Source organism: Stenella coeruleoalba (assembly GCF_951394435.1).
Source record: "Stenella coeruleoalba genome assembly, chromosome: 20".
In the NCBI taxonomy this organism is placed as follows: domain Eukaryota; kingdom Metazoa; phylum Chordata; class Mammalia; order Artiodactyla; family Delphinidae; genus Stenella; species Stenella coeruleoalba.
Window position 1 is genome coordinate 58,645,513 of NC_137166.1, and position 23,347 is coordinate 58,668,859.

General features: G+C 57.8%; 2 protein-coding genes across 7 annotated transcripts; both read left to right on the plus strand.

Annotated features, from left to right (window-relative positions):
- Positions 1-557: 557 nt before the first annotated feature.
- ZNF324 (zinc finger protein 324) lies at positions 558-7,078 on the plus strand. The gene is made up of 4 exons (XM_079908848.1): positions 558-1,085; positions 2,697-2,823; positions 3,150-3,266; positions 3,887-7,078. The coding sequence occupies exons 1-4, from the start codon at positions 1,056-1,058 to the stop codon at positions 5,278-5,280; spliced, it is 1,668 nt and encodes a 555-aa protein (XP_079764974.1). The 5' UTR covers positions 558-1,055; the 3' UTR covers positions 5,281-7,078.
- A 1,926-nt stretch (positions 7,079-9,004) lies between these two features.
- ZNF446 (zinc finger protein 446) lies at positions 9,005-16,762 on the plus strand. 6 transcript variants are annotated; one of them, XR_013825426.1, is made up of 7 exons: positions 9,005-9,033; positions 10,250-10,630; positions 10,704-10,905; positions 11,250-11,344; positions 12,466-12,550; positions 12,713-13,559; positions 13,881-13,905. XR_013825426.1 is itself a non-coding variant. In XM_079908870.1 (7 exons), the coding sequence occupies exons 2-7, from the start codon at positions 10,289-10,291 to the stop codon at positions 13,315-13,317; spliced, it is 1,200 nt and encodes a 399-aa protein (XP_079764996.1). In that variant the 5' UTR covers positions 9,005-9,033; positions 10,250-10,288; the 3' UTR covers positions 13,318-16,762. The 6 variants fall into 6 exon arrangements, 5 of the variants coding, with proteins under 5 accessions (XP_079764996.1, XP_079764997.1, XP_079764993.1 ...); XM_079908870.1 differs by having other exon boundaries at positions 12,713-12,805; positions 12,935-16,762; XM_079908871.1 differs by having other exon boundaries at positions 12,716-12,805; positions 12,935-16,762.
- The last annotated feature ends 6,585 nt before the right edge of the window (positions 16,763-23,347 follow it).

Sequence of the window (23,347 nt, forward strand, 5' to 3'; positions counted from 1 at the left end):
TGAAAAACAAGACCCTCAGAGTGAAACAACAAAGAGAAAACCTTTTACTCTCTGTCAGCAGTAGTCAGTCTGCATTGAGACTACCCTTCCGTTTGATTTTATGTGTCGTACCCATGTAGGTTGCCCCCTCCCCCCAAAATAAAGGAACAGGGAATCAACACCATGACGTGCGGGGCAAGGTAAGATCTAGACGACCTAGGGACAAGTGAGTCGGGGAAAGTACTTTTTGCGCGGCCCAGTTGAGCCAAGAAAACAGATGGTGGAGGACGTCTCAGAATGATTTCAGACGTTAGAAAAACTTAGGTTAGGGCCTTGCGACTCGGCGTGGGGGCTGTTACCAACCATAACAGGACGCTGACCCGCGGGGGTCACACCCAGCCCTGGTGCGAGGCCCCAGGAGGCGGGGATGGGATGGGACCCCGGTCGTGCTCCGTCCCCGGTGCTGCGCTGGGCGAGGGTGGGAAGTGGGGGAGGCCCTCCCGGGCCCTCAGCAATTCACCATTCACCCGCAGCGCTGACGACCCCGCCAGCACCCCACCCCACGCTCAGCCCGGAAGCCTGGCGCTGCTGCAGACTCCACTTCCCAGCGGCCCCGGCGGCGGCGCTTGGCCGTTGCCGTGGGGACCAGGCGCGCTCCGCCTGCCGCGCCGGCAGCCAGAAGGCTCTGCGCGTGCGTCCGCAGCGCGCCACGGGCCAATGAGGGCTCGCGAGATTGGACTTCCGGCGTCCGGGACTGTCACTTGGCTGCCGGCGTCGGGCCACGCCGGTGACGGCCGGAGAGTGCCGGGTCGGGGCCGGTTTTGCGGAAGGGTCTGGAGACCCGAGGTGCGGGCAGTGAGGACGTGCGGGCAGCGAGGACGTGCGGGCGGAGATCCGAGGCACGGGCAGCCGAGCCCGGGGGCCCACGGCCAGTCCCCGGCCTCAGTTTCCCGGGGTGCGGCGTGTGCGCCCCCCAAGCCACGTGCTCCGGCCTCCACGCCGTCCCGACGCGGCGCCCTTGACGGATTGGGAGAGAGGCCCGGAGCCTGAGCGCCCGCACCTTTCTGCAGGTTCCGATGGCGGCGGCGCAGACAGACCCGGCGCAGGTGAGTAGCGGGAACCCCAGGCCCCCACCCACCCGGATGCCTCCTTCATGGACCCGAGCCCCGATCGAGGGAGGCACTTTACCTGGACGTCTTGTCTTCCCCTCGCGCTTCGTCCTAGGCCGTGCTGTCCCGGCCGGTTGGTAGTGCACGCGTGGGATCCCCACTTCTGGCAGCTAAGGGGGTGAGGTGTAGAAGGAAGTTCCAAGGGGAGGGTCCCCCGTTTGCAAAAGCTGGGAGGGAAGCCTGAGTGTAGGCGCTTCCGGAACTGAGCTGCTCGGCGTGAAGAAGATATGTATGTCTGAAAGGGCAGGCCGAGGAGTTAAGACTATCCCGAGGGCACCGGGAGACTGGACATGTTTTAAGTTAACGATTTTTTAGGGTATTCCACCTATTGTTGAGTGGAGAACAGAAGCAGAGGGGCGTGGCGGTGTGCAGGGAGGAGGCTACTGTCACAGTCCGGGCAGTGCAGGTGCGAAAAGCCGTTGGATTCTGGATAGATCTGCTGATGCATCAAGTGCGGGGTGTGCGGGAGTGTCCTGCGTGAAGGGCCAGCCTAAGGTTTTCCGCCGGAGCACCCAAAAGAATGGAGCTGCCTAGCACTTTCACAGGTCCTCCCCCAGGCAGTGGGGCCAGGATTTGGTAGCTGGTGCTGAAATTGAAAACCCTTGATTGTATCCTTGCCCTGGGACTGTGCCAGTGGCAACTGTCACTCAATGGGACAGAGAAAAAAAGAACGGAACTGCTGTAGACAAAATTAGGAATTTGAAGGGCAAGTAGATTTCAGGGGGAAATTGGGAAGAGTCTGTGCTGTCTCAGAGTGGAGGTGTCACATGGACCTGGAATTGTAGATGTCCAAGGACAGAGTCCTGATGTTCTGAGTGAGGTGGAGCCTAGGAATCAAACTTAGGAAGAGGACATCTCACAGACTCAGCCAGGGATAGGCATGGGCAGTTAGGGCTCTAGGGAGATGAGGAATGGCTGGCAGTCCCTGGGGCTCTCAGGGGAAGTCTGGCAGGTGGCTGAGGGAAGGGAAGGTGGCAGCCACCTGAGGAGGAAATAGAGGGGGCCTGGCTATGGAGGGAGGAGGGAAATGGCTTCTTGTGTGCCCACCAGATCCTTGGCGCCACCCCTGTGGCAGCTGGAGGGGATCAGCCAGTCCTTCAGGTTCAAAGAGCAGCCTTGAAATGTCAGGCAAGTTCAGCAGGAGAGGGCATCCCTACAGGGATGGGCATGTCCTGGGGGCTCTGCAGCTGGGACTTGTACAGTTACTTATGCAAGAGCAATGAGAGCACCTTTGGGGAGGCTCAGCTTGTGCAAAGGCTGGAGAATGAGTGGACGCCAGGGGCTGACCTTGGTGTGGCAGAAGGCCAGGGGCTTCCTCTGGCTGCCTTGTGTAGAGTAGCCAGATCGGGTTAAAGAGGCATCTACGGCCTAGATGGGGAAGGGGGAGGGGAGGGGTCCAGACAGGTGAGGGAAGTCCCATCTGCAGAGCCTTGCGGGAGGAGGGTGAGCATCTGAGGGACGCGAGCGGAGGCAGCCTTTGGGGCATGGAGCTGGGTCTTGGTTCACACAGCTATAGCTTAGATCATGTCCATCTTCCAACTCTCTTAGGGCCTAATGGCCTTTGAAGACGTGGCTGTGTACTTCTCCCGGGAGGAATGGGGGCTCCTGGATGCAGCCCAGAGGGCTCTGTACCGCCGTGTGATGCTGGAGAACTTCACCCTCCTGGCCTCGCTGGGTAAGCCCTGGGTCCTCCATGGGGAGCTCATGTGTTGCCAGGCTAGGCTGCCAGCACTAACCTCTTACCGCCCGGCGGCCTGTGAGCAGCCACATGTCCTCTGGCTGAGTGTCCCTGTTAGCTGTGGTGCCTCTGTGCTCAGTCCCCTTCGGGTGCTGCCGACACGGTTCTCCTCACAGGCACCATCGAGCTGCTCTGAGATCCCTGCCCTGTGATGTGACCTCGGGTATCCTTGGTTGCACAGATGATGCCGTCCGTGGCCCACGAAGCCCTGACTCCTGCCATCTGCCGGGGGTGACCCCTCACTTGCTTGTCTTCTCTCACAGGACTCTCTGTCTCCCGACCCCACGTGGTCATCCAGCTTGAGTGTGGCAAGGAGCCCTGGGTTCTCAATGGGACAGATGTGACCCTGGCCAGGAATGCCCAGAGGAGGCCGAGCCCTGGTGAGTGGGGGCTCAGGGGTGTGAGCTTGGGGCCAACCTATGGCCAAGCTTCTGTCCACCTTCCCTCCTGGATGCTCTCCTCTCCAGCTTCCCACCCGACCGACTCCTTTCACCATCAGCCTCTTCTGGAGGCTCCGGCTTTGGCTGCCCTTGAAGGGGAGCTCCAAGGGCCACCCCCAGGCCGTGGTGAGACCTGCTCAGAATCCCACCCTCAGCCAGTCTGTGTGGCCTCAGACCCTGCCCGTCTTCCCTCACCACCTCATCTGTGGGGCCGTTTGTTCACGTGTTCATCGTTGAGCACTTGCAGTGGCCAGTCCCGTTCGCGGCACTGGGGACACAGCCTTGCCCAGCCCGCTCCTGGTCCTGCCTTTGTGGGGTTGACCCTGCTAGGGGAGAGGCAGTCAGCAAGCAGAGTTGGTGAGTAAAATCTGTTCCCTCAGGTAGCCATCAGTGTAAGGGGCAAAGCCACCTGGGGAGTGCCCTGGGGACGGGCTCCGTGCAGGAAGGGAGTCTGGCCCCAGCTCCTCTCCCCAGCCTCCACGGCCGGTCCCGCGGGCCCCCTTGCCTGCCCACGCGGCCTGTCTGGGTGACCCAGGCGTCCACCGTTTCTGGTCCTTCAGCTTCCCCTCATCTGGCAGAGGACAGAGATGTTTCTGGAGAAGCAGCATTGCCAGGGCCCTTCCAGGACGGCCCCCCTCTGGCACCGACAAGGGTTCTCCCCAGCGCTGGTGCCTCTGAGTGTGGGAAAAGCCTGGAGGGTCGGTGCGGCGTGTCCCCCTCTCGGGAGAGGAAACCCACAGGGGTGTCTGTGATCTACTGGGAAAGCGGCGAGGCCAGCGTCAGCCTGCGGCTGACCTCTTCTCTGCGGGCCCCACCCGGGGAGAAGGCCCTCGCAGACCACCCTGCACCAGGCAAGCAGCCGAGGGCATCGGAGCGGCAGAAGCTGTACGCATGCGAGGCCCCGGGGAGAGCCTTCCCGGGCGCCCCAGAGGGGGACCGAGGAATGGGTGAGGCTTGGCGCGAGCCTCAGAGACTGCTTGCTGTCTCAGAGCCCCCGACCTGGGCCGAACTGGGCGAGGCCCTGCACGCTGGCCCCGGCCTCCTCTCTGGGGAGAAGCCCTTCGAGTGCAGGGCGTGCAGCAAGGTGTTCGTGAAGAGCTCGGACCTGCTGAAGCACCTGCGCACCCACACCGGGGAGCGGCCGTACGAGTGCGCGCAGTGCGGCAAGGCCTTCAGCCAGACGTCGCACCTGACGCAGCACCAGCGCATCCACAGCGGAGAGACGCCCTACACGTGCCCGGCCTGCGGCCAGGCCTTCCGGCACAGCTCCTCGCTGGTGCGGCACCAGCGCATCCACACGGCCGAGAAGGCCTTCCGCTGTGCCGAGTGCGGCAAGGCCTTCAGCCACCGCTCCAACCTCAGCCAGCACCGCAAGATCCACGCCGGGGGCCGGCCCTACGCGTGCACGCGCTGTGGCCGCAGCTTCTGCCGCAACTCGCACCTGATCCAGCACGAGCGCACGCACACGGGCGAGAAGCCCTTCGCCTGCGCGCTCTGCGGGGCCGCCTTCAGCCAGGGCTCGTCGCTCTTCAAGCACCGGCGCGTGCACACCGGCGAGAAGCCCTTCGCCTGCGCGCAGTGCGGCCGCGCCTTCAGCCACAGCTCCAACCTCCGGCAGCACCGGCTGCTGCACACGGGAGAGCGGCCTTTCCGTTGCTCGGACTGCGGCAAGGCCTTCGCCAAGGGCGCCGTGCTGCTCAGCCACCGACGCATCCACACGGGCGAGAAGCCCTTCGTGTGCGCACAGTGCGGCCGCGCCTTCCGCGAGCGCCCGGCCCTCTTCCACCACCAGAGGCTCCACACCGGCGAGAAGCCAGCGCGGCGGCCCCGGGCCAGCCGGCTCCCCCAGGCCAGGCCTCCTTCGGGGGCATCGTGTGAAGGCACACTGGGGAGGGAAGCCGGGCCCACTGCTGCCTCAGGCCCAGCCACGGTTCCGAAGACGGCTGAGCCTTGAGGTCGCAGCCCCGACCTTCCCCGGCCTGTTGTGAGTCCCTTGCATGGGTACGGGGCCCCGCCCTCTGCAGAGCCACGCTGTGGAGAAGCTCTGCGCGTGCACTGCCATTCCCCCTGCACGTGGCGACAAGATTTGCCTCTTGTCAGCCACAGCTCACTCCTCCAGGCCCAAGCGGTCACGCTGAACAAAGGCCGGGGGAGGCCAGCATGGTGCTGCCAGTTCGCCCATACTTTGACTGCGCGCGCGAACGGGAAGCGCTGGGGCGGGGTGGAGGTGGTCCTGAGAACTTTCTGAGGTTTACACCCAACCTGCAGGGTCTGTGTGGAACCTCTCCACCGCTATCCCCAGCGTATTCCCCCAGCCCTCAGCTCATCCAGGGCTTCCTGGGAACAGGCCCAGAAGACAGGAAGTCATGGGGGAGGCAGGTACTGGCTTCGGACAAGTGGCTGGGCTCTGAGCCTCAGCTCCCTCCTCTAGGGAAGAGAAAAGATTCAGCCCTGCAGAGGGTATTTGCAGCACCCTGACAGGCAGCATCTCGATAAGGGCCAATACGTGCCAACCGCCAGCCCCCGTTCTGAGCGCTGCACAGTTTCTCCTGACAGCTCTGTGAGGTGGCTGCTGTGGCTAGTATCCCCACTTCTCAGATGAGGAGACTGAGGCACAGAGAGGGGACGTGAGTTGCACAACAGCAGGGCCACCGGCCCAGCATCCAGAGAGCTCCCCACTTTACCCCCACACTTAGCCTGCCAGCCCTGAGGGCTGGGTGAAGGCTGCGTGGCTTGCTGCTCACGGCGGACCCTCAGGAGGTGGAGGAGGGTGGGGGCGGGAAGTCCCCGGGTGAAGGACGGAGATTGAGAGTGATGGTTCCCCAGCTGTGCTGGTGCATTCAGAGTGTGGTCCAAGCCTCAGCTTCGGCCGTGTCTTGTTGTTGCCAAAGTCAGCGATACAGGAGCCTTTCCATCCCCACTGCCTTGACTGGAGGTGACCGTAACAACAGGTGCAGAGGAGACAAGATGGGGCTGCTCGATTCCCTGGGGTCCAGTGGCCACGTGCCTGCCATTACCTAAGGCTGTGTGTGGCGCCCTCCCAAGATCCCCTCCCCCGTGTGACATAACCCACAGGGTGGGGACACTGAGGCAGACAAGTTAGGTGGGGGCCTGGTTGGCTTCTTGTGGCCTTCAACAGACAAGCCCCATCTCCACCTTGGGCCTCACCCGCAGGGAAGTTAATGGTGTTTTTACTGGGGGTAAAAAAAGACTAGAACTTACAGCTTGGAATGGAGGGACATTGTAAATTCTTGCATGGCACTGTGTAGGTCCACAGCCTCAGCCTCCAGGTCATGGTGCAGAAGGTTTTAACAATACAGAGTCCAGAGAGGCTCTCTAATAAAGGTTTCTTTTTAAAAACGTGAGTGGTGGCAGCCTGAAACCGGTTTCATCCCAGCACGATGCAAACGTGTCATCACACAGCTGCAGGGACTTGACTTCAACCCTGGTCCCTTTGAGAGGCCTCAGGGTAGAGGTGCAGCCTGTCTGCGGCCCACCGAAGGTCTGTGTCCCCTTGGCAGCCGAGAGACGTGGACAGGGTGGGGCTGCCCCAAGCAGCAGCCCTGTTGGGACATGAGCCTTTGTGGATCCAGGCCTTGGAATCTGAGGCAGGGGGCGCACGTGGAGACCCGAAAGGTTGACCCCAACCCAGGGGGTGCTCCCGTTCAGTCACCTCAAAGACCTCGCAGGTATCTGCCATTGCCAAAGAACAGAGACGTGACACCCCCAACTGTCCACCTGCCAGCAGGTTCCGCCCCTGAAACCTCCCAAGTTCCTGCAAGGAAAGGAGACAAGGGGTAGGGAGAAGAGTCACACAGGGCCAGGCTCCCCAAAACTCCTCAAGCGCAGGTCCTCTGAGCATTGTCCACCCCTCTTGGGGCCCATCGTCTCTCTTGAGCTGGTCCGTGCCCTGGCCTCGCCCTATTTCATCTTCCCCCAGGCTGGCCCCCATGAGGGATTCTTGAGCAGCTCACTTCAGGGTCAGTGTGGATGGCTGTGAGATGCAGACAAACCCCACAGAGCTTACAGAAGGCTACTGTAGGGAGCCCATGGGATTCAGGAGCAAAGGAGTGTTGAACACCAAGTGGATGCCCAGAGAGTCACTTGCAACCTTTTTCGCACCTTGGACAGAAGCTGGGCCTGGTGCTCTATCCTGTCTCCCCACCAGTCTCCTCCCTGTTTCACTGAGCCTTTCCTGCCTGTGTGCTTGGCCCCTACTATCCCTCCTTTCCTCCACCCTCCTCGAGTCCACCCTCCCAGCACCAGGGGTGGTCAGAGGCTCCAGCCCTGTTCCTGTGGGAACAGCAACCATGAGCACCCACCTTCCCCCATGTCTTGGCCCCTAAGTTGTCCTCCCCCAAACCTTTTTGATCATGTTGGGCCACATCCTGCCAGCCTGACCCTTCCACTCAACCGTGAACGGGTCATGACTATAAAAGGTATCCGTGGGCTTTCTGGGTCAAGACGATGGACTGAACACATGCATCTCACTTGGTCCAGAAGCCCACTGAAACCACAGAGAGCCCTTAAAGCAAACCCTTGAGAATTCCCTGGCGGTCCAGTGGTTAGGACTCTGCGCTTTCACTGCAGGGGGCTCGGGTTCGATCCCTGGTTGGGGAGCTAGGATTCCGCAAGCGGCACGGCCAATAAATTAACTATAACACAAACCTACAAATATGAGGATGGTAAAAGAGGAGGCAGCGGCATTCTGAAGCTAGAAGTAGTTGGGGGTGGGAGAGCTGTCACTGATTTGGGGAAAGCCAAATGCTGAGTTGGCGCTGGCGGAAGTGGAAGGAGATTCCATCAGGCTTACGCTGCAGAATTCCAGAAGGCTTGAAAACCAGCAGCCCCCTGGAAGGGGAGACCCAAAACAAAGATGACTGAGTGGGAGCTCCTGGAGAAGCTGTTAGAGCTCCAGCTCTTCCCACAGGGTAGATGGTGGAAGAGTCCTTTCTGGGGAATCCGAACAGTCCCAGAGAAAAAAATCAAATCCCTGGTAGCCAGGGATTCCTAAGTATTAGAAGAAACTCAAACAGGCAGGCAGATGCACCTTAGGATCGAAATAATAAGTCATTGTTCAGCCATTTGATGTGTGGAAGCAAAACACCCTGACCCACAGTCAGATTTTAAAAACAATAACATCGTCTACTGATATATACTAGTTCTGGTCCCCAAAGTAAATAAAAGGCTGAACACGTCCCATAATTCTGGACAAAAACCTCCAGCCCTCACTTTGCAGTACTGATCTAGCTGAAGGCATGTCTGAGACTCTGAGGGTATAAATCATGGAACAGTTTTTTCATCAGGAGATGGGTGCCTGCAGTCCCCGCCTCGCCCCTGCAGGGCGCTCAGCAGTGGTCGAATGAAGGACCCCAGCACCATCCTCGCTGGAGAAATTCCCGGGGATGGCGGAGAAAGCCCGTGGGTTAGGCCAGCCTTCCCGGTAGGTCCCTTCTTCCTCCTAGGACCTCGGGCCGTTGTCTTGGAAACCGCTGGAGCAGGTTGGTTATGCTCCAGGGGTTACCAAGGCGTCCGCCGGGCGACCAGAAAGAAGCCTCAGGCAGGGCTCTGGGGGAGGAGCCTAGGCGTAGCGCCAACCCTTGACCGAAAGGTCACGCTCCTCCCCATCCGTCACCTCCTGCCAATAGGCGCCGGGCCTGTTGTGCACATGCGCAGGATTCGAAGGTACCATACGTCTCCGCCGTTGGTGAGTCCTAGGGTACGATACAAAGGAAGAGCGGCTGCCGGGGAGGGGAGGGAGTCCCCCAAACCCTGCGACTCTGCAGATTCCTCTCGGAGGCATGGGGCGCCTCTCAGTCGTGAGAGGCCTCCGAAAATGATCATCTACTGGCGGAGGCCGCGCCCGTCCCTGTTTTGCTGAGGCTCATGGGAAATGTAGTCCGAAGGGAGGGGGTGGTGCTGCCTTCGGAGCAGACGTGTGATTGGCCAGGGCGGCGTCGCCAGGGCAACGCGCGAGGGGCTGACCGCTGGGTCCGGGGAGAGGCGCGCGGGACCGCGTGGGCCCACTTACCCGAAGTGGCCTCGGGTGGCCGAGGTGAGCACCGGCCGGCTGGGTGGACGTGGCCTTTCCACTACCTCCCGACGTGCCCCACCTCCGAGCCTTCTCCCGGGCCCCTCCTCCCTTCCGCAGCCCCGTTCCTCTCCTTCGGGAAGACCTGCCCCCCTTTCCTCTGTGGAAGGCGGACTCCAGGAGTCAGACCTAGTCCAGCCTATCGGACAGGACCCCCCCCACCCCCAAAGTGGGCGTGTTTCACTCCAGACCCTCTGCAGGGCCGGGACACAGTTGCCCGTCCACCGCTCCACACAACTCGTGATTCCGTTTTGCTTTGCTTCTGCATTTCACACGCACGGTCCATACCGTGTGAGTCATGCACAGCTCTCCGCGGTCAGCGAGCACGGTGTCTCGGGGTCCACATCAGCCCTTGCCTCGAGCCATGGCGCAAGCCACCCCCTCAGGGTGCCCCACTTGGGTCAGCGTGTCCCAGAGATGGTGGGGACAGGCAGCCTGGCCCCAGTTCTCACCCTGGATCACGGCCCCACCGCCTCCCTGGCTACCCCCTTTCTCCGCCGCGGGGGCACCTGCCGGGGCTCCTCAGCCTGACCCTGGAAGCCTGTGCTAACTCCTCTTGCCTGCGCTCCAGCATCATCTCCCGACAGACAGTTCCCTGCAGTTTCCTGGAAGCTCCACTGGCAACTTGGCTCCAAGTGTCAGTTCCTTCTGCTCTCAGTTCCAGCTCCTGTGACCCCTCCCTCCATGAAGCTTTCCCCAATTCAGCCGCAAGCATCCCCACACCACGGTCCTCTCTGTCACAGCCTCAGCCCCCTGGGCTGGGCCTCTCTGCACAGTGCCTTACCCTGGCTGTGGCCTTGTGGCTAGCACCCTGACCCCTCCTTTCCTGCAGGTCCCCTTTGGTGGCTCCAAGAAGACTCCCGGCACAACAATGCCATCCCCACTGGGCCCCCCGAGTCTGCCCTCTGTGGACCCCGAGGCCACCCTGGAGGATCCTGAGGCAGCACGCCAGCGCTTCCGGGGCTTCTGCTACCAGGAGGTGGCCGGTCCCCGCGAGGCCTTGGCCCAGCTCCGGGACCTCTGCCGCCAGTGGCTGCGGCCCGAGGTGCACTCCAAGGAGCAGATGCTGGAGCTGCTGGTGCTGGAGCAGTTCCTGGGCGCGCTGCCCTCTGAGATCCAGGCCTGGGTGCGGGGACAGCAACCAGGCAGCCCTGAGGAGGCCACTGTCCTGGTCGAGGGCCTGCAGCATGACCCTGGGCAGCTTCTGGGCTGGGTGAGTGTGGTGGTGTTGGCTTCTTGGAGGGACAGAGAGACTAGCGCCCCGATGACTTGCCTCTCCCCTTCAGATTACAGCACATGTCCTGAAGCAAGCGGTGCTCCCAGCCACACAGAACACAGAGGAGTCTGTGGGGAGCTCCCACCCTTCAGGGACAGTGGAGCCCCGAAAGGCAGCCTCTTGGGAGGGGTCCAAGGATGCCCAGTTGGAGGAGAATGCCCAGCTCAGCTGCAGCGTGAAGGAGGAGCCTGATGGCTACGGGCAGGAGACAGGTGAGAGCGGGGGTGCGCGAGGGCTGGGGCCTCCTTGAGAGAGTGCGAACGTCCCCAGCTAGGGCAGGGAACCCAGGTGAGGTTGTGCTGGAGCTGGGGGCTCCTGGAGGGAGTGCGGGTGTCCACCCCTGGGAGCGGGACCCGCAGGGACTGCAGACTGCAGAGCGGGGTCCCCGGGAGGCTGGAGGGAAGGGCTGGCTGGCTGCCTGCTTGCTATGTGCCTGGTACACACAGAGGACTCCTCCCTGCTGCCGAGGAGGGCCCAGGCTGCGATGCCAGCGCCAGCTCCTCGCCTGCTCTGGCTCACGTGGGAGCCCCTGACCCCTGTCTGCCTTGCTTCCTAGCACCGTCCAGCCCCCCACATCCAGCCCGGTCCCATGAGGGGCCCGCTGAACAACAGGAACCGACCTCCGTGCCCTTTCAGCCACCCAGGATTCAGGTGAGCAGCCCCTGGTGACAGGTGCAGGCCCACAGTGGGAGGAGAGTGTCCTGCCAGTTGTCCAGGCTCCTTGGCCAGCACTTCTTGTGCTCTTTGCTCCCCCAAAGTGGAGTTGGTATCAGGGTACCCCCTGCAGGTCCTGGGGGGCAGGGGGACAGACCAGTGCTTGGAAAGGATTTTGGCCTCAGGTAACTGGGATTCTGGTTTAGAGTGATTGGAACTGGCAGGGGTTGGCTTCCCACTTACAGAGAAGCTAGTTAGGGTGTTGACAGCTCCCAGCAGTTCTGAGCTGGCACCTGGGGAGGGGACAGGATGACCAGGAAAGCCTGAGTGCCACCCAGCAGTCTGGCCTCCCCTGCACACCTGAGATCAGAGTGGAGACAATCTTCCCAGGAAATGCCCACAGCTCCCCCTCTGCCCGGGCTTTTCTCCAAGGCCAACCAGCCCTCAGCTGCGACCAGCTGGGCATGGAAGCCCCTGCCACCTAGCGGGCTTGGTTCCTGAGTGTGGGCGGCAGGGGTCTTGTCCTCTCCCAGCGACACTTCCTAATCCACTCCACACTGAGAAGTCGCCCAGGACCCAGCCGCAGCCTGAAGGCCGTGGTTGCTTCCACCCCCGGCACCCAGGAGCCAGCCCAGCCATGTCCTGAGTGGGAGGCTGTGCCTGGCCTCCCTGCAGCCCGGTCCCCACAGCCAGGGATGCTGAGGCCCGTGACACTTCCCCAAGGAGGATGTCCATTACTCTTGAAACCAGAGGCCTGGGAGACGTGCTTGGGGTCCCTGCATTCCCCTGGCCTTTTGCTTTCGGTGCAGCACACACTGTTCAAGGCCCATCCTTGATGGGTCCTCAGCTTCCATCTGTGCGTCCAGAACATGGGGTGGGGCAGCTGAGGGGGACTGGTGCATCCCCCAGGTGAGCCAGAAGGCAGCTCCCTTCCCGGCCCTGCATCCCCAGCACTCACAGGTTCCCATCTCAGCTTCCTCTTTAGCCCCACCCCCAGGCAGGTGAGGGTGGTTTACCTGCCACTCCCCAGGTGATTAACAAGGCTGGGCCCATGGGATGGGCCGGGTGGGGTGCGGGGTAGACGGGCCTTCTGTGGGTGATGGGCCGCGTCACTGCAGGAGGAGTGGGGGCTCCTGGACCGGTCACAGAAGGAGGTGTACTGGGACGCGATGCTGCAGAAGTACGGCACGGTGGTCTCCCTGGGTGAGGACCCCTCTCCTCCGGGTCCTTGCGCGCACCTTGCCTCCCGGCGCTTCCCAATCCGCACCCTGGCCACCCGCCGGGGCCCCCACCCCTGTCCCTCATTTGTGCGAACACCTCACGCCCGCGTGCCAGGGCTGGCGCCTGATGGGCCCCCGACCCCAGCAGGGTTGCCGTGTCCCCTGCCGGAGGCGCGCACTGAGCCGGAGCCGGAGGCGCTGAGCACCGGATCCGAGGGAGCGAGAAGCCTCCTCCCGGGTGAGTGGCCTCCCGCTCCCCGGTGGCGACGGGGGCGGGGGGGCGGGGAGCCCAGGCCGCCCCGCGCCTGGGGGGCTGCGGGCGGAGTCACCAGGCGACCTGGCTCTGCCACCTCTGGCCCCCCACCAGGAGGAGAGAGCGAGAGCTCCCGAGAGGGCCGGCCCGGCTGCCCGGAGGCCCCGCCGCCCGCGCGGAGCAAGCCCTACACGTGCGCGCAGTGCGGCCGCACCTTCGACTGGAAGTCGGTGTTCGTCATCCACCGCCGCGCGCACGCGGGCGGCCCGGGCGCCGAGAAGCAGCCGGTGGGGCCGCCCCGGCGCGCGCTCCCGGGCCCACGCAGCTATGCCTGCGAGGAGTGCGGCCGCAGCTTCAGCTGGAAGTCGCAGCTGGTCATCCACCGCAAGGGCCACGCCGGCCAGCGGCGCCACTTCTGCGGCGACTGCGGCCACAGCTTCGACTGGAAGTCCCAGCTGGTCATCCACCGCAAGAGCCACCGGCCCGAGGCCCCGTGAGCGCAGGAGGGGCGCCTCGCCGGGGCCCCGGGCCCAGCCCGCCCCTGCTACTCCACTCCGCCGCAGCCTGGAGAGCTGGAGGCCGCCCAGGCCAGAAGTCAGAGTCCCAGGAGGGTCCCCCACCCCCGATCAGTCTCCCCCCCAAAGCCGCGGCTCCCTCCTCTCCTGTCTCGCCCACCCCGCCTTTCAGAGAGAGAGGCCTGGGCTCCAGTGCACCGACCCACCGGACCCACGGCGGCCAGGTGACTTCCAAACCCCTTCCTGTGACATGGTGCAGGCCGGTGCAGGAAGCCCAGGAGAGCACAGCCTACTTCTGTTTGCAGGCAGGTGGAAGGCTAAAGTCTGGCCACTGTGTGTTTTAGATTTTTAACAAACTCCAGTTTTCTCCTGGAGAAGCTTCTGCGTAAGAATCCTGATCTCTGGTCTCTGCTGGTCGGATCAGCAGCCCCTGCCCTTCCTGCCCGGCAGTTGGAGCTTCAGAGCTGCCTGCCCACGAGCAGGGTCGGTGTCCGGCTTACCTGTTCCTCGGCCACACACATCACTCCCTGGCCTTGTCCTTCCAGCTGTCGAGTCCCAGCCTGAACGGACATTAAGGGAACTTCTTTCCGAGTCTGGATGGACAGGCATGGCGTCTGAGAACAGATGTGACTTAGGCCACGCATGCTGGCAGGTGAGTGAGTCACAGAGCAGGAGGGCGGAGGGTCAGCCGCCTGCTGCCCACGGCAGTCCGTCTGTGGGCATTCAGGACTTTGGCCGGTGTACTGTACTGCTTTCCTACTGTTGCTCGAACGAGCTCGGTGGCCTGAAACAACACAAAGCGTGCGCTCTTAGCACTCTGAATTGGGTCTCACGGGGCCCAATCAAGGCGCCAGCACGGCTGGCTCCTCCTGAAGGCTCTAAGGGGGGAATCCGCTTTAAGGCTTTTTCTAGCTTGTAGAGGCTGCCACGTTCCTCGGTGGTGGCGCCTTCCTCCATCTTAAAAGCCAGCAGTGGATGGTTAAGTCTCATGCTGCCTCCCCCTTGTAAGGACCCTCAGGGTGACATCTACGGCTCCCCTGGTAACCCGTGATGATCTCCCCGTCTCGGGGTCTCATCTCATCCGTGCCCCACCTACACACCTGATCTCATCTGCAAAATCCCTTCTGCATGTGAGACAGCATTCACAGGTTCCAGGGATTAGGACATGGGTGTCTTTGGGGACTGTTATTCCACACCCTTCTCTGTCACCTTTCTGCTCTGAAAACAAGGGACATTTTTGTGCGACGTGGTTTCAGGGAGACAGGTGCACCCACAGAAGGAGCCCTCTGCAGCCTCAGGCTCATGCAGGGGTGGCAGGTGGGCGTTGAGTGTGGCTGTGACCATGGTTACTAGCAGAGGTGGGGTGGACACCTGGGCTGCGTGGGGAGGACCTTGCTGCAGCCTGAAACTGGGAGGGAGAGGCCTCCATCTGGAGGACCCGTCTCCTCCATGCCCAGTCTTCTGAGGACCTTTGACCTGTCGACCACACTCAGGCCTGGGGAAGCAGAGCCAGGCTGGAGATGGAACCGGGCACTGGTGATCTTGTTACCGAGTCTCAGCTTGTACTGCTGGCCGCACCACAGGCCAATAAATTGAGAGCCGAGTTGTTGAGGCAAGGAATAGTGACTTTATTCAGAAAGCCAGCGGACTCGGGACTTCCCTGGCGGCGTAGTGGTAAGAATCCGCCTGCCAACCTAGGGGACACGGGTTCAATCCCTGGTCTGGGAAGATCCCACATGCCGCAGAGCAACTAAGCCCAACTAAGCCCATGCACCACAACTACTGAGCCTCTGGAGCCCGAGAGCCACAACTACTGAGCCCGCATACCTAGAGCCTGTGCTCCACAACGAGAAGCCACCGCAATGAGAAGCCCACCGCAACTGGAGAGAAAGCCCGCGTGCGGCAACGAAGACCCAACGCAGCCAAAAATTCATTGAAAAAGAAAGTGCTGGGCTTCCCTGGTGACGCAGTGGTTGAGAGTCCGCCTGCCGATGCAGGGGACACGGGTTCGTGCCCCGTTCCGGGAAGATCCCACATGCCGCGGAGCGGCTGGGCCCGTGAGCCATGGCCGCTGAGCCTGCGCGTCCGGAGCCTGTGCTCCGCAACGGGAGAGGCCACAACGGTGAGAGGCCCGCGTACCGCAAAAAAAAAAAAAAAAAAGAAAGTGCTTTTAAAAAAAATAGAAAGCCAGCAGACCAAGAAAGTGGTGCACTCGTGCCCCAAAGAACCATGTTGCGTGAGTTAAAATTCAGGTTTCTTTCATACTGAAAGGGGAGGGAGTAAAGTGAAACATTTCCTGGCTCAGATCAGCTCCGGGAGGGGATGTGTTCGTTTCTTCTCCCTGCAGTCATTCACAGGGGGGCCTGGTCAGGAGGTTTCCTGGGAGCTGAACAAAGGTATTTTAGCTTAACGCCCATTATACCTGGGAGGCAGGGCTCCCAGGAATGGGCCGTTGTGTATATTGAAGCTTATAGGCAACATCCCTCCGGTTACTAACTTGTAACAGAATACAAAGGTGCTTCCCTGTTACAATCTGGTTGGCAAGCAGGAAGCTTCATCCATGCCGGGGACACGGCGGAAGAGGACAGAGCAGGGCCCGAGCACTCAGGCCAGGCCGAGGGCCCAACATCAGGACCGCCAGGTGCTGAGGGAGAGCGGTGGGCTATCTTCTAATGCAATTTTCCATATTTAAAAGTAGTTTATGTTCACTTAGAGAAATCTGAAATATACAAGAGGGCAAAGGAGATCGCGAAAACGATTCCTAATGCTGCTGTCTTATTCTCAGTGTTCATCCGCGGGGGTTTGTGCCACACAGCTTGTGAAGCTACTGTACGTTGTGAATCGTGCTCTTACCACGCAGCTCCCTGTGTTATTAAAAATGCCGGGGTGGAAATCCCGTTTTCTGGCCGGCAGTGTTGTTCCCACCAAGCCCAGATAGTTCCTTGTTTCCCGCCCCCCTTAGCACCCAGTGCTGTGGTGGCCGCACCTGAGCAGACACCCCAGATGCAACCTAGCTGTTTCCTCAGAACAGACACACTCCCAAAGCGGGAGTTTCCGGGAGCATGGGATTTCTGTTCTTGTTTTTTCCTTTTTCTTTTTGTCTTAAAACATTATTTTATAGTTCTGGAGGTCAGGGGTCAGGCACAGTCTCACTAAGCTAAGCTCCAGGTGCGGCAGGGTTGAGTGCCTTCTGTGAACTCTGGGAGAACCCATCCCATGTGCTCGACTTTTCCACCCTAGAGATGGCCTGCGAGCCGGGCTCATGGCCCTTCCCCACCTTCTGAGCCAGTGGTGGCCAGTCGGCTCTCTCCCACAGGGCGTCACCCTGCCACTGTCCTCTGCCTCCCCTTCCACCTCTGAGGGTCCTTGTGGTGACATTGGGCCCACCCGGATCATCCAGAACGACTTTTTTTTTTTTTGGCTGCATTGGGTCTTCGTTGCTGTGTGCGGGCTTCCTCTAGTTGCGGTGAGCGGGGCCTGCTCTTCGTTGCGGTGCGCGGGCTTCCCACTGCGGTGGCTTCTCTCGTTGCGGAGCACGGGCTGTAGGCACACGGGCTTCAGTAGTTGTGGCTTGCAGGCTCAGTAGTTGTGGTGCACGGGCTTAGTTGCTCCACGGCATATGGGATCTTCCCAGACCAGGGATCGAACCCGTGTCCCCTGCATTGGCAGGCGGATTCTCAACCACTGCGCCACCAGGGAAGCCCTGGACCATGGGATTTTTAAATTCTCATGGATACATCAGTGTCTTCCGGAAACGTGGGGCCCGCCTGTCTGCCTTCCCTCCAGAAGGGCTCCCTGGCAGCTAGAACGCCCTGGTCTCCCGTTCTCTACCGTCTTCTCCATCCTGCAGGCAGAACCCAAGTGCACTGTTTCTCCATGGGTGCCAGGCGGGCTGCACCCTCCTCCCCACAGCTGTGGGTTTCCTCTCCCGTGAATGCACGGTGTGGGCCACACCGCTGGTCACATCTTCATGCATCTGATCTGACTTTTGAATTTTCACGTAGTCAGATCCATCACCGTCCTCATCTTCTGTCGCTTTTTTGTTGTTGTTGTTAAATATTTCTTTCTTTGGCTGTGCCGGGTCTTTTTTTTTTTTTTCATTTATTTATTTATTTGGTTGCCCCAGGTCTTAGTTGCGTCAGGTGGGCTCCTTAGTTGCGGCATGTGAACTCTTAGTTGCAGCATGCATGTGGGATCTAGTTCTCTGACCAGGGATCGAACCCGGGCCCCCTGCACTGGGAGCGCAGTCTTAACCACTGTGCCACCAGGGAAGTCCCTTCCCTCGCTTTTCTTAGACCGCTTGCCCCAGCCAACTCAGCAGCATGGTCAGCCTGCAGGGCAGCTTCCAGAATCTACCTCTTTGCGTTAGAAACCGGGCCAGGCCACCCCTCCCGTGGCACCCCCTTACCCCTGCCATCCCCTGGGCTGTCTCTGGGCTGAGGCTGCAGGAGGTGTCTTCCTGCCCAGTTCCAGCTGCTCGCCCCCCGCCCCCAGTCTCCTGTGATCCTCACGACCACCCCAAGCGCCTCTCCTCCTCGCCTGGGTCTCCCTCCAGCCCCTTCTCCTTCCTCTGTCGCTGCTCCTGAGGTCAGCCTACTTGAGGTGACCCAGTGATTGGCAGAGCCAAAATCTGACGCGGGTCCGTCTGACTGTGGAAGCATCTGCGGATGTGGGGAAAGACTAAAAGCAAAGCCCGATTCTAGGTGCCTCCCTAACTCCTGAAACCAGGAGAGCCCCAAGGGCAGGTAGCAAGTCCCCCTCCCTCCCTCCGCTACTCCTGCAGTAACAGCCCCAAGTCACACAGCCCTCCCCATCAAATGGCTGATCCTGCCAAGCCTGCAGAATTATTCCAGAAAGCCAGTCACACATCCTGCAGCAGGGGCCAGGGGCCACCCAAGAGCACGTGACCCTGCGTGGTGTGAGGTGCTCTCCTGCGCAGGCTGTGAGCTCATCTACACGTGTTGTGTGTGCAGCCACTCCCCATAGCCCTAGGGCTGGTTGAACAGAAGAAGATTAAAACAGTGGGCCCTCACGCACTTATGGTCAATAATCTATGACAAAGGAAGCAAGGATATACAATGGAGAAAAGACAGCCTCTCCATAAGTGGTGCTGGGAAAACTGGACAGCTACATGTAAAAGAATGAAATTAGAACACTCCCTAACACCATACACAAAAATAAACTCAAAATGGATTTGAGACCTAAATGTAAGACCGGACACTATAAAACTCTCAGAGGACAACATAGGAAGAACACTCTTTGACATAAATCACAGCAAGATCTTTTTTGATCCACCTCCTAGAGAAATGGAAATAAAAACAAAAATAAACAAATGGGACCTAATGAAACTTAAAACCTTTTGCACAGCAAGGGAAACTACACACAAGACAAAAAGACAACCCTCAGAATGGGAGAAAATATTTACAAATGAATCCACGGACAAAGGATTAATCTCCAAAATATATAAACAGCTCATGCAGCTCAATATTAAAAAACAAACAACCCAATCAAAAAAATGGGCAGAAGCCTTAAATAGACATTTCTCCAAAGAAGCCATACAGATGGCCAAGAAGCACATGAAAAGCTGCTCAACATCACTAATTATAAGAGAAATGCAAATCAAAACTACAATGAGGTATCACCTCACGCCAGTTAGAATGGGCATCATCAGAAAATCTACAAACAACAAATGCTGGAGAGGGTGTGGAGAAAAGGGAACCCTCTTGCACTGTTGGTGGGAATGTAAATTGATACAGCCACTATGGCGAACAGTATGGAGATTCCTTAAAAAACTAAAAATAGAACTACCATATGAGCCAGCAATCCCACTACTGGGCATATACCCAGAGAAAACCATAATTCAAAAAGACACATGCACCCCAATGTTCATTGCAGCATTATTTACAATAGCCAGGTCATGGAAGCAACCTAAATGCCCATCAACAGATGAATGGATAAAGAAGATGTGGTACATATATACAATGGAATATTACTCAGCCATAAAAAGGAACAAAATTGGGTCATTTGCAGAGACGTGGATGGATCTAGAGACTGTCATACAGAGTGAAGTAAGTAAGAAAGAGAAAAACAAATATCATATATTAACGCATGTGTGTGGAACCTAGAAAAACGGTACAGATGAACTGGTTTGCAGGGCAGAAATAGAGACACAGATGTAGAAAAAAAAAGTATGGACACCAAGGGGGGAAAGTGGCGGGGCTGGTGGTTGTGGGATGAACTGGGTGATTGGGATTGACATGTATACACTAATATGTATAAAATAGATAACTAATAAGAACCTGCTGTCTAAAAAAAAAAATAAAATTCAAAAAAAATTTTAAAAAAGGAAAAAGAAAACCAGTGGGCCTCCTCGGGTGCCCACTGCCCACTGTGGGAGCCATGGTACTAGATTAAGACGTTCCAGAGTTGGGCGGAGCACCACACCCCAAAGCTGCTGAGCAAGGCTGAAGCAGGGCGAGGAGAGCAGGGCTTTGAAGGGAGGCCACAGGCTCACCATCAAGACAGGTAATAGCTTCATATTCTACAAAATAAAAATGAATGCAAGCATCATAAAATGTTACATTTCAGTGTAGAGATTTTTCACAGCTTTATGGAGATATTCACATACCATGCAATTCACCCCTTGAAGGTATACAATTCAGTGGTTTTTAGTCTATCCACAGAGCTGTGCTTCCATCACCACACATTTAAACATTTTCTCACATTATCCAAAAAACGCACACCTGTTAGCAGTCATCCCCAACTCCTCCTCCCCGGCCCCTGACGATCACCAGTCTCCTTTCTGTCTCTGCGGATCTATCAGGGCTTCTTCTTTTTGCTGCCGAATAATATCCCATTGCATGCATGTAGCACATTGTGTTTATCCATTCCTAAGTTGTTTGGACAGTTTGGGTTGTTTGCACGTTTTGGTACTGTGAATAATGCTGCTATGAACATTCATGTGCGAGGGTTTGTGTGGACATGTGTTTTTATCTGTCTTGGGTATAAGATTATGTTAGGAGACTTCCCTGGTGGTGCAGTGGTTAAGAATCCGCCTGCCAACGCCGGGGATACAGGTTCGAGCCCTGGTCCGGGAATATCCCACATGCCACAGAGCAACTAAGCCGTGCGCCACTAGTACTGAGCCTGCGCTCTAGAGCCCGCGAGCCACAACTACTGAAGCCCGTGCGCCTAGAGCCCATGCTCCGCAACGAGAGACGCCACCGCAGTGAGAAGCCCGTGCACCGCAACGAAGAGTAGCCCCCGCTCGCCGCAGCTAGAGAAAGCCCACGCAGCAACGAAGACCCATCGCAGCCAAAAATAAATAAATTTATAGGGGAAAAAAAAGAGTATGTTAGCACTGGAATTACTGATCATACAGTAACTCTACATTTAACCTTGAGATGACTGTTTTCTAAAGCAGCTGCACTGTTCTGCATTCTCACTAGCAGCGTACAAGCCTTCCAGTTTCTCCACACCTTTCCCAACACTTGTTATTGTCTTTTTTTTTTTTTTTTTTTTTTGCAGTACGCGGACCTCTCACTGTTGTGGCCTCTCCCGTTGCGGAGCACAGGCTCCGGACGCGCAGGCTCAGCGGCCATGGCTCACGGGCCGCGGCTGTGGGATCTTCCCGGACCGGGGCACAAACCCGCGTCCCCTGCATCGGCAGGCGGACTCTCAACCACTGCGCCACCAGGGAAGCCCGTTATTGTCTTTTTTTATAACCACGCTAAAGGGTGTGAAGTGTGATAAAGAGGTGTTATAGGATCTACCTTTTTAATCGTAATCAAACACATTTAGAAATAAGACCAAAAAAGCAAACTATTGACAATTCTCCCGAAAAGACCTCTGGATCAGAGAAGGAATCGCTGTTTCATAGTAAATTGACTCTTGTCCACTGAATTTGCCAGGCCAAGAAGGGACTCCCAAATCAGACTGTGTCTTGCTGTACGATCTATTTGCTGACATCCAAAAGGGAAAGAGTCTTTCGCGGGGGCTATCGAACTTGCTTTTCTTCTGTTGCAAAATGTATATTAGGGCCCTGAGGCCCAAGTCAGCGTGAGGGAGACATGGTTTGGGGTAAAGGCCTGAAGTCACAAAACAACGGCAGAGTGAAGCTAGATGCGGCTCACAGACTCTGCTCACAGGGTAGGCTTACAGGGATCTTGTTTTCAGGGGTGAAGCGAGGACAGCCTGGCCCAGCGGAGAGGACCGCTTGTGCCGGCTCTCGCGGCCGTGCCCGCTCATCACCCCAGAAGTTTACACAGGCAGGGACAGTACACAAACTTAAAAGACCAATCCAGAAGAGTAGAGCAAATAAATCCCAAATAGAGCTCTCTGCACAGAACAATAAATAAAATAGATGACGCCACTGAACCTGAGCAAAGAAATGAGACAGGCCACTAAAGCATGTAAGTCTAGTCATGAAAAAAGAGTGAAATGTACCCACCAAATAGACTTGTATCAGAGATATAAGGAAATATACATTTATGTATATTATGAGCAACCCCATGGCAACACAGTTAAAAATCCGTTAGTAATGGATTTTCTACAACGGAAGCCCAGGGATACAGAAATCTATCCAGTTATTTTACGGAACTGGCTTAATCTTACGCGACTACATAAAAGTCTAATTTCTGTACAGCAAAGAGATACAGAAACAAGATTAAGAGAGTCTGCTCCAAATCTGTGCCACCCAGTACAGATAAAAGGCTAATATCCTGAAAAGACAAATTTAAAGGACTCCTTTAAATTGTTAAGAACAAGGCAAACCTCCAAAGGAAAGTCAGCAAAACACACAAATGGAGAAGTCGCGAGGAGGAACAGCCAATGTCCCTGTCACTTGAAGACACGGGATTTAAAGTGGCTCCAAGCTGTGACTCTACCTGACAAGGCAGCAGAAAACAACAACAGGCGCAAACCTCCTTGCTGGCGTTAACATGAAGCAGCCTTTGGGAGAGAAAGCTGGGGCCACCAGCCACATTTTTTTTTTTTAATTTTAAGCTGCATCGGGTCTTGGTTGCTGCACGTGGCCTTTCTCTAGTTGCGGTGAGCGGGGGCTACTCTTCGTTGTGGTGCGTGGGCTTCTCATTACGGTGGCTTCTCTTGTTGCAGAGCACGGGCTCTAGGCGCACGGGCTTCAGTAGTTGTGGCTCGCGGGCTTCAGTAGTTGTGGTTTGCGGGCTCTAGAGCACAGGCTCAGTAGCTGTGGCTCATGGGCTTAGTTGCTCCACGGCATGTGGGATCTTCCCGGACCAGGACTCGAACCCGTGTCCCCTGCATTGGCAGGAGGATTCTTAACCACTGAGCCACCAGGGAAGCCCCAACAATTATGTTTTAATCCTTGCAAAGGTAATAGCAAAAACTGTGAATGTCCGAAGCTGACTGGGGCTTGCAGGGGCAGGAATTTGTTTAAAGTGCTGGTGAACCTGTAAGCCTTCAGATCCATAGTGAGATCTTTTTATAACATCCACGCGATGACGGAGGGACTTGACGCCTGCCCTGTTGGTGCTGGCTAAATAACTCACGGCTGAAGCACCCCCTCAGCCGGGGCTTCCTTGACGGTAAAGTGGGAATAACGCTACACCCACCCTGTGAGATGGGATGAGGGTGACACAGACTGTTGACTGAGACGTACCCGCATTAGCCCGGCTACAAGGGCAATCTTGAGGGTTCTTAGGTACAGTTTGATCCTGTTGTTGCTGACAATGATCCCTCCCAGTGACGCTGCTGATGAAGAAACAGGCCCGCAGTGAGAGCCGAGCCAGGATGCCCATGTCAGGGCCGACAGGTAGCCCTTGTGGGGAACTTTCCCTGCACTTCTATCTTGTTTAATCCCCATAAACATCTGTTGAGGTGGACACGATCACCAGTCCCATTTTACAATGAAGAAAGACAGTGCTCGGGAGGTAAGGGGTTCTAGGCATTGCCCCAGGCCATCCAGGCTGTAAGCGGCCCGCTCTCAATCCACACTGAAACCTCCGGGATCCACAGACCCAGGTTCGCGTCCAGC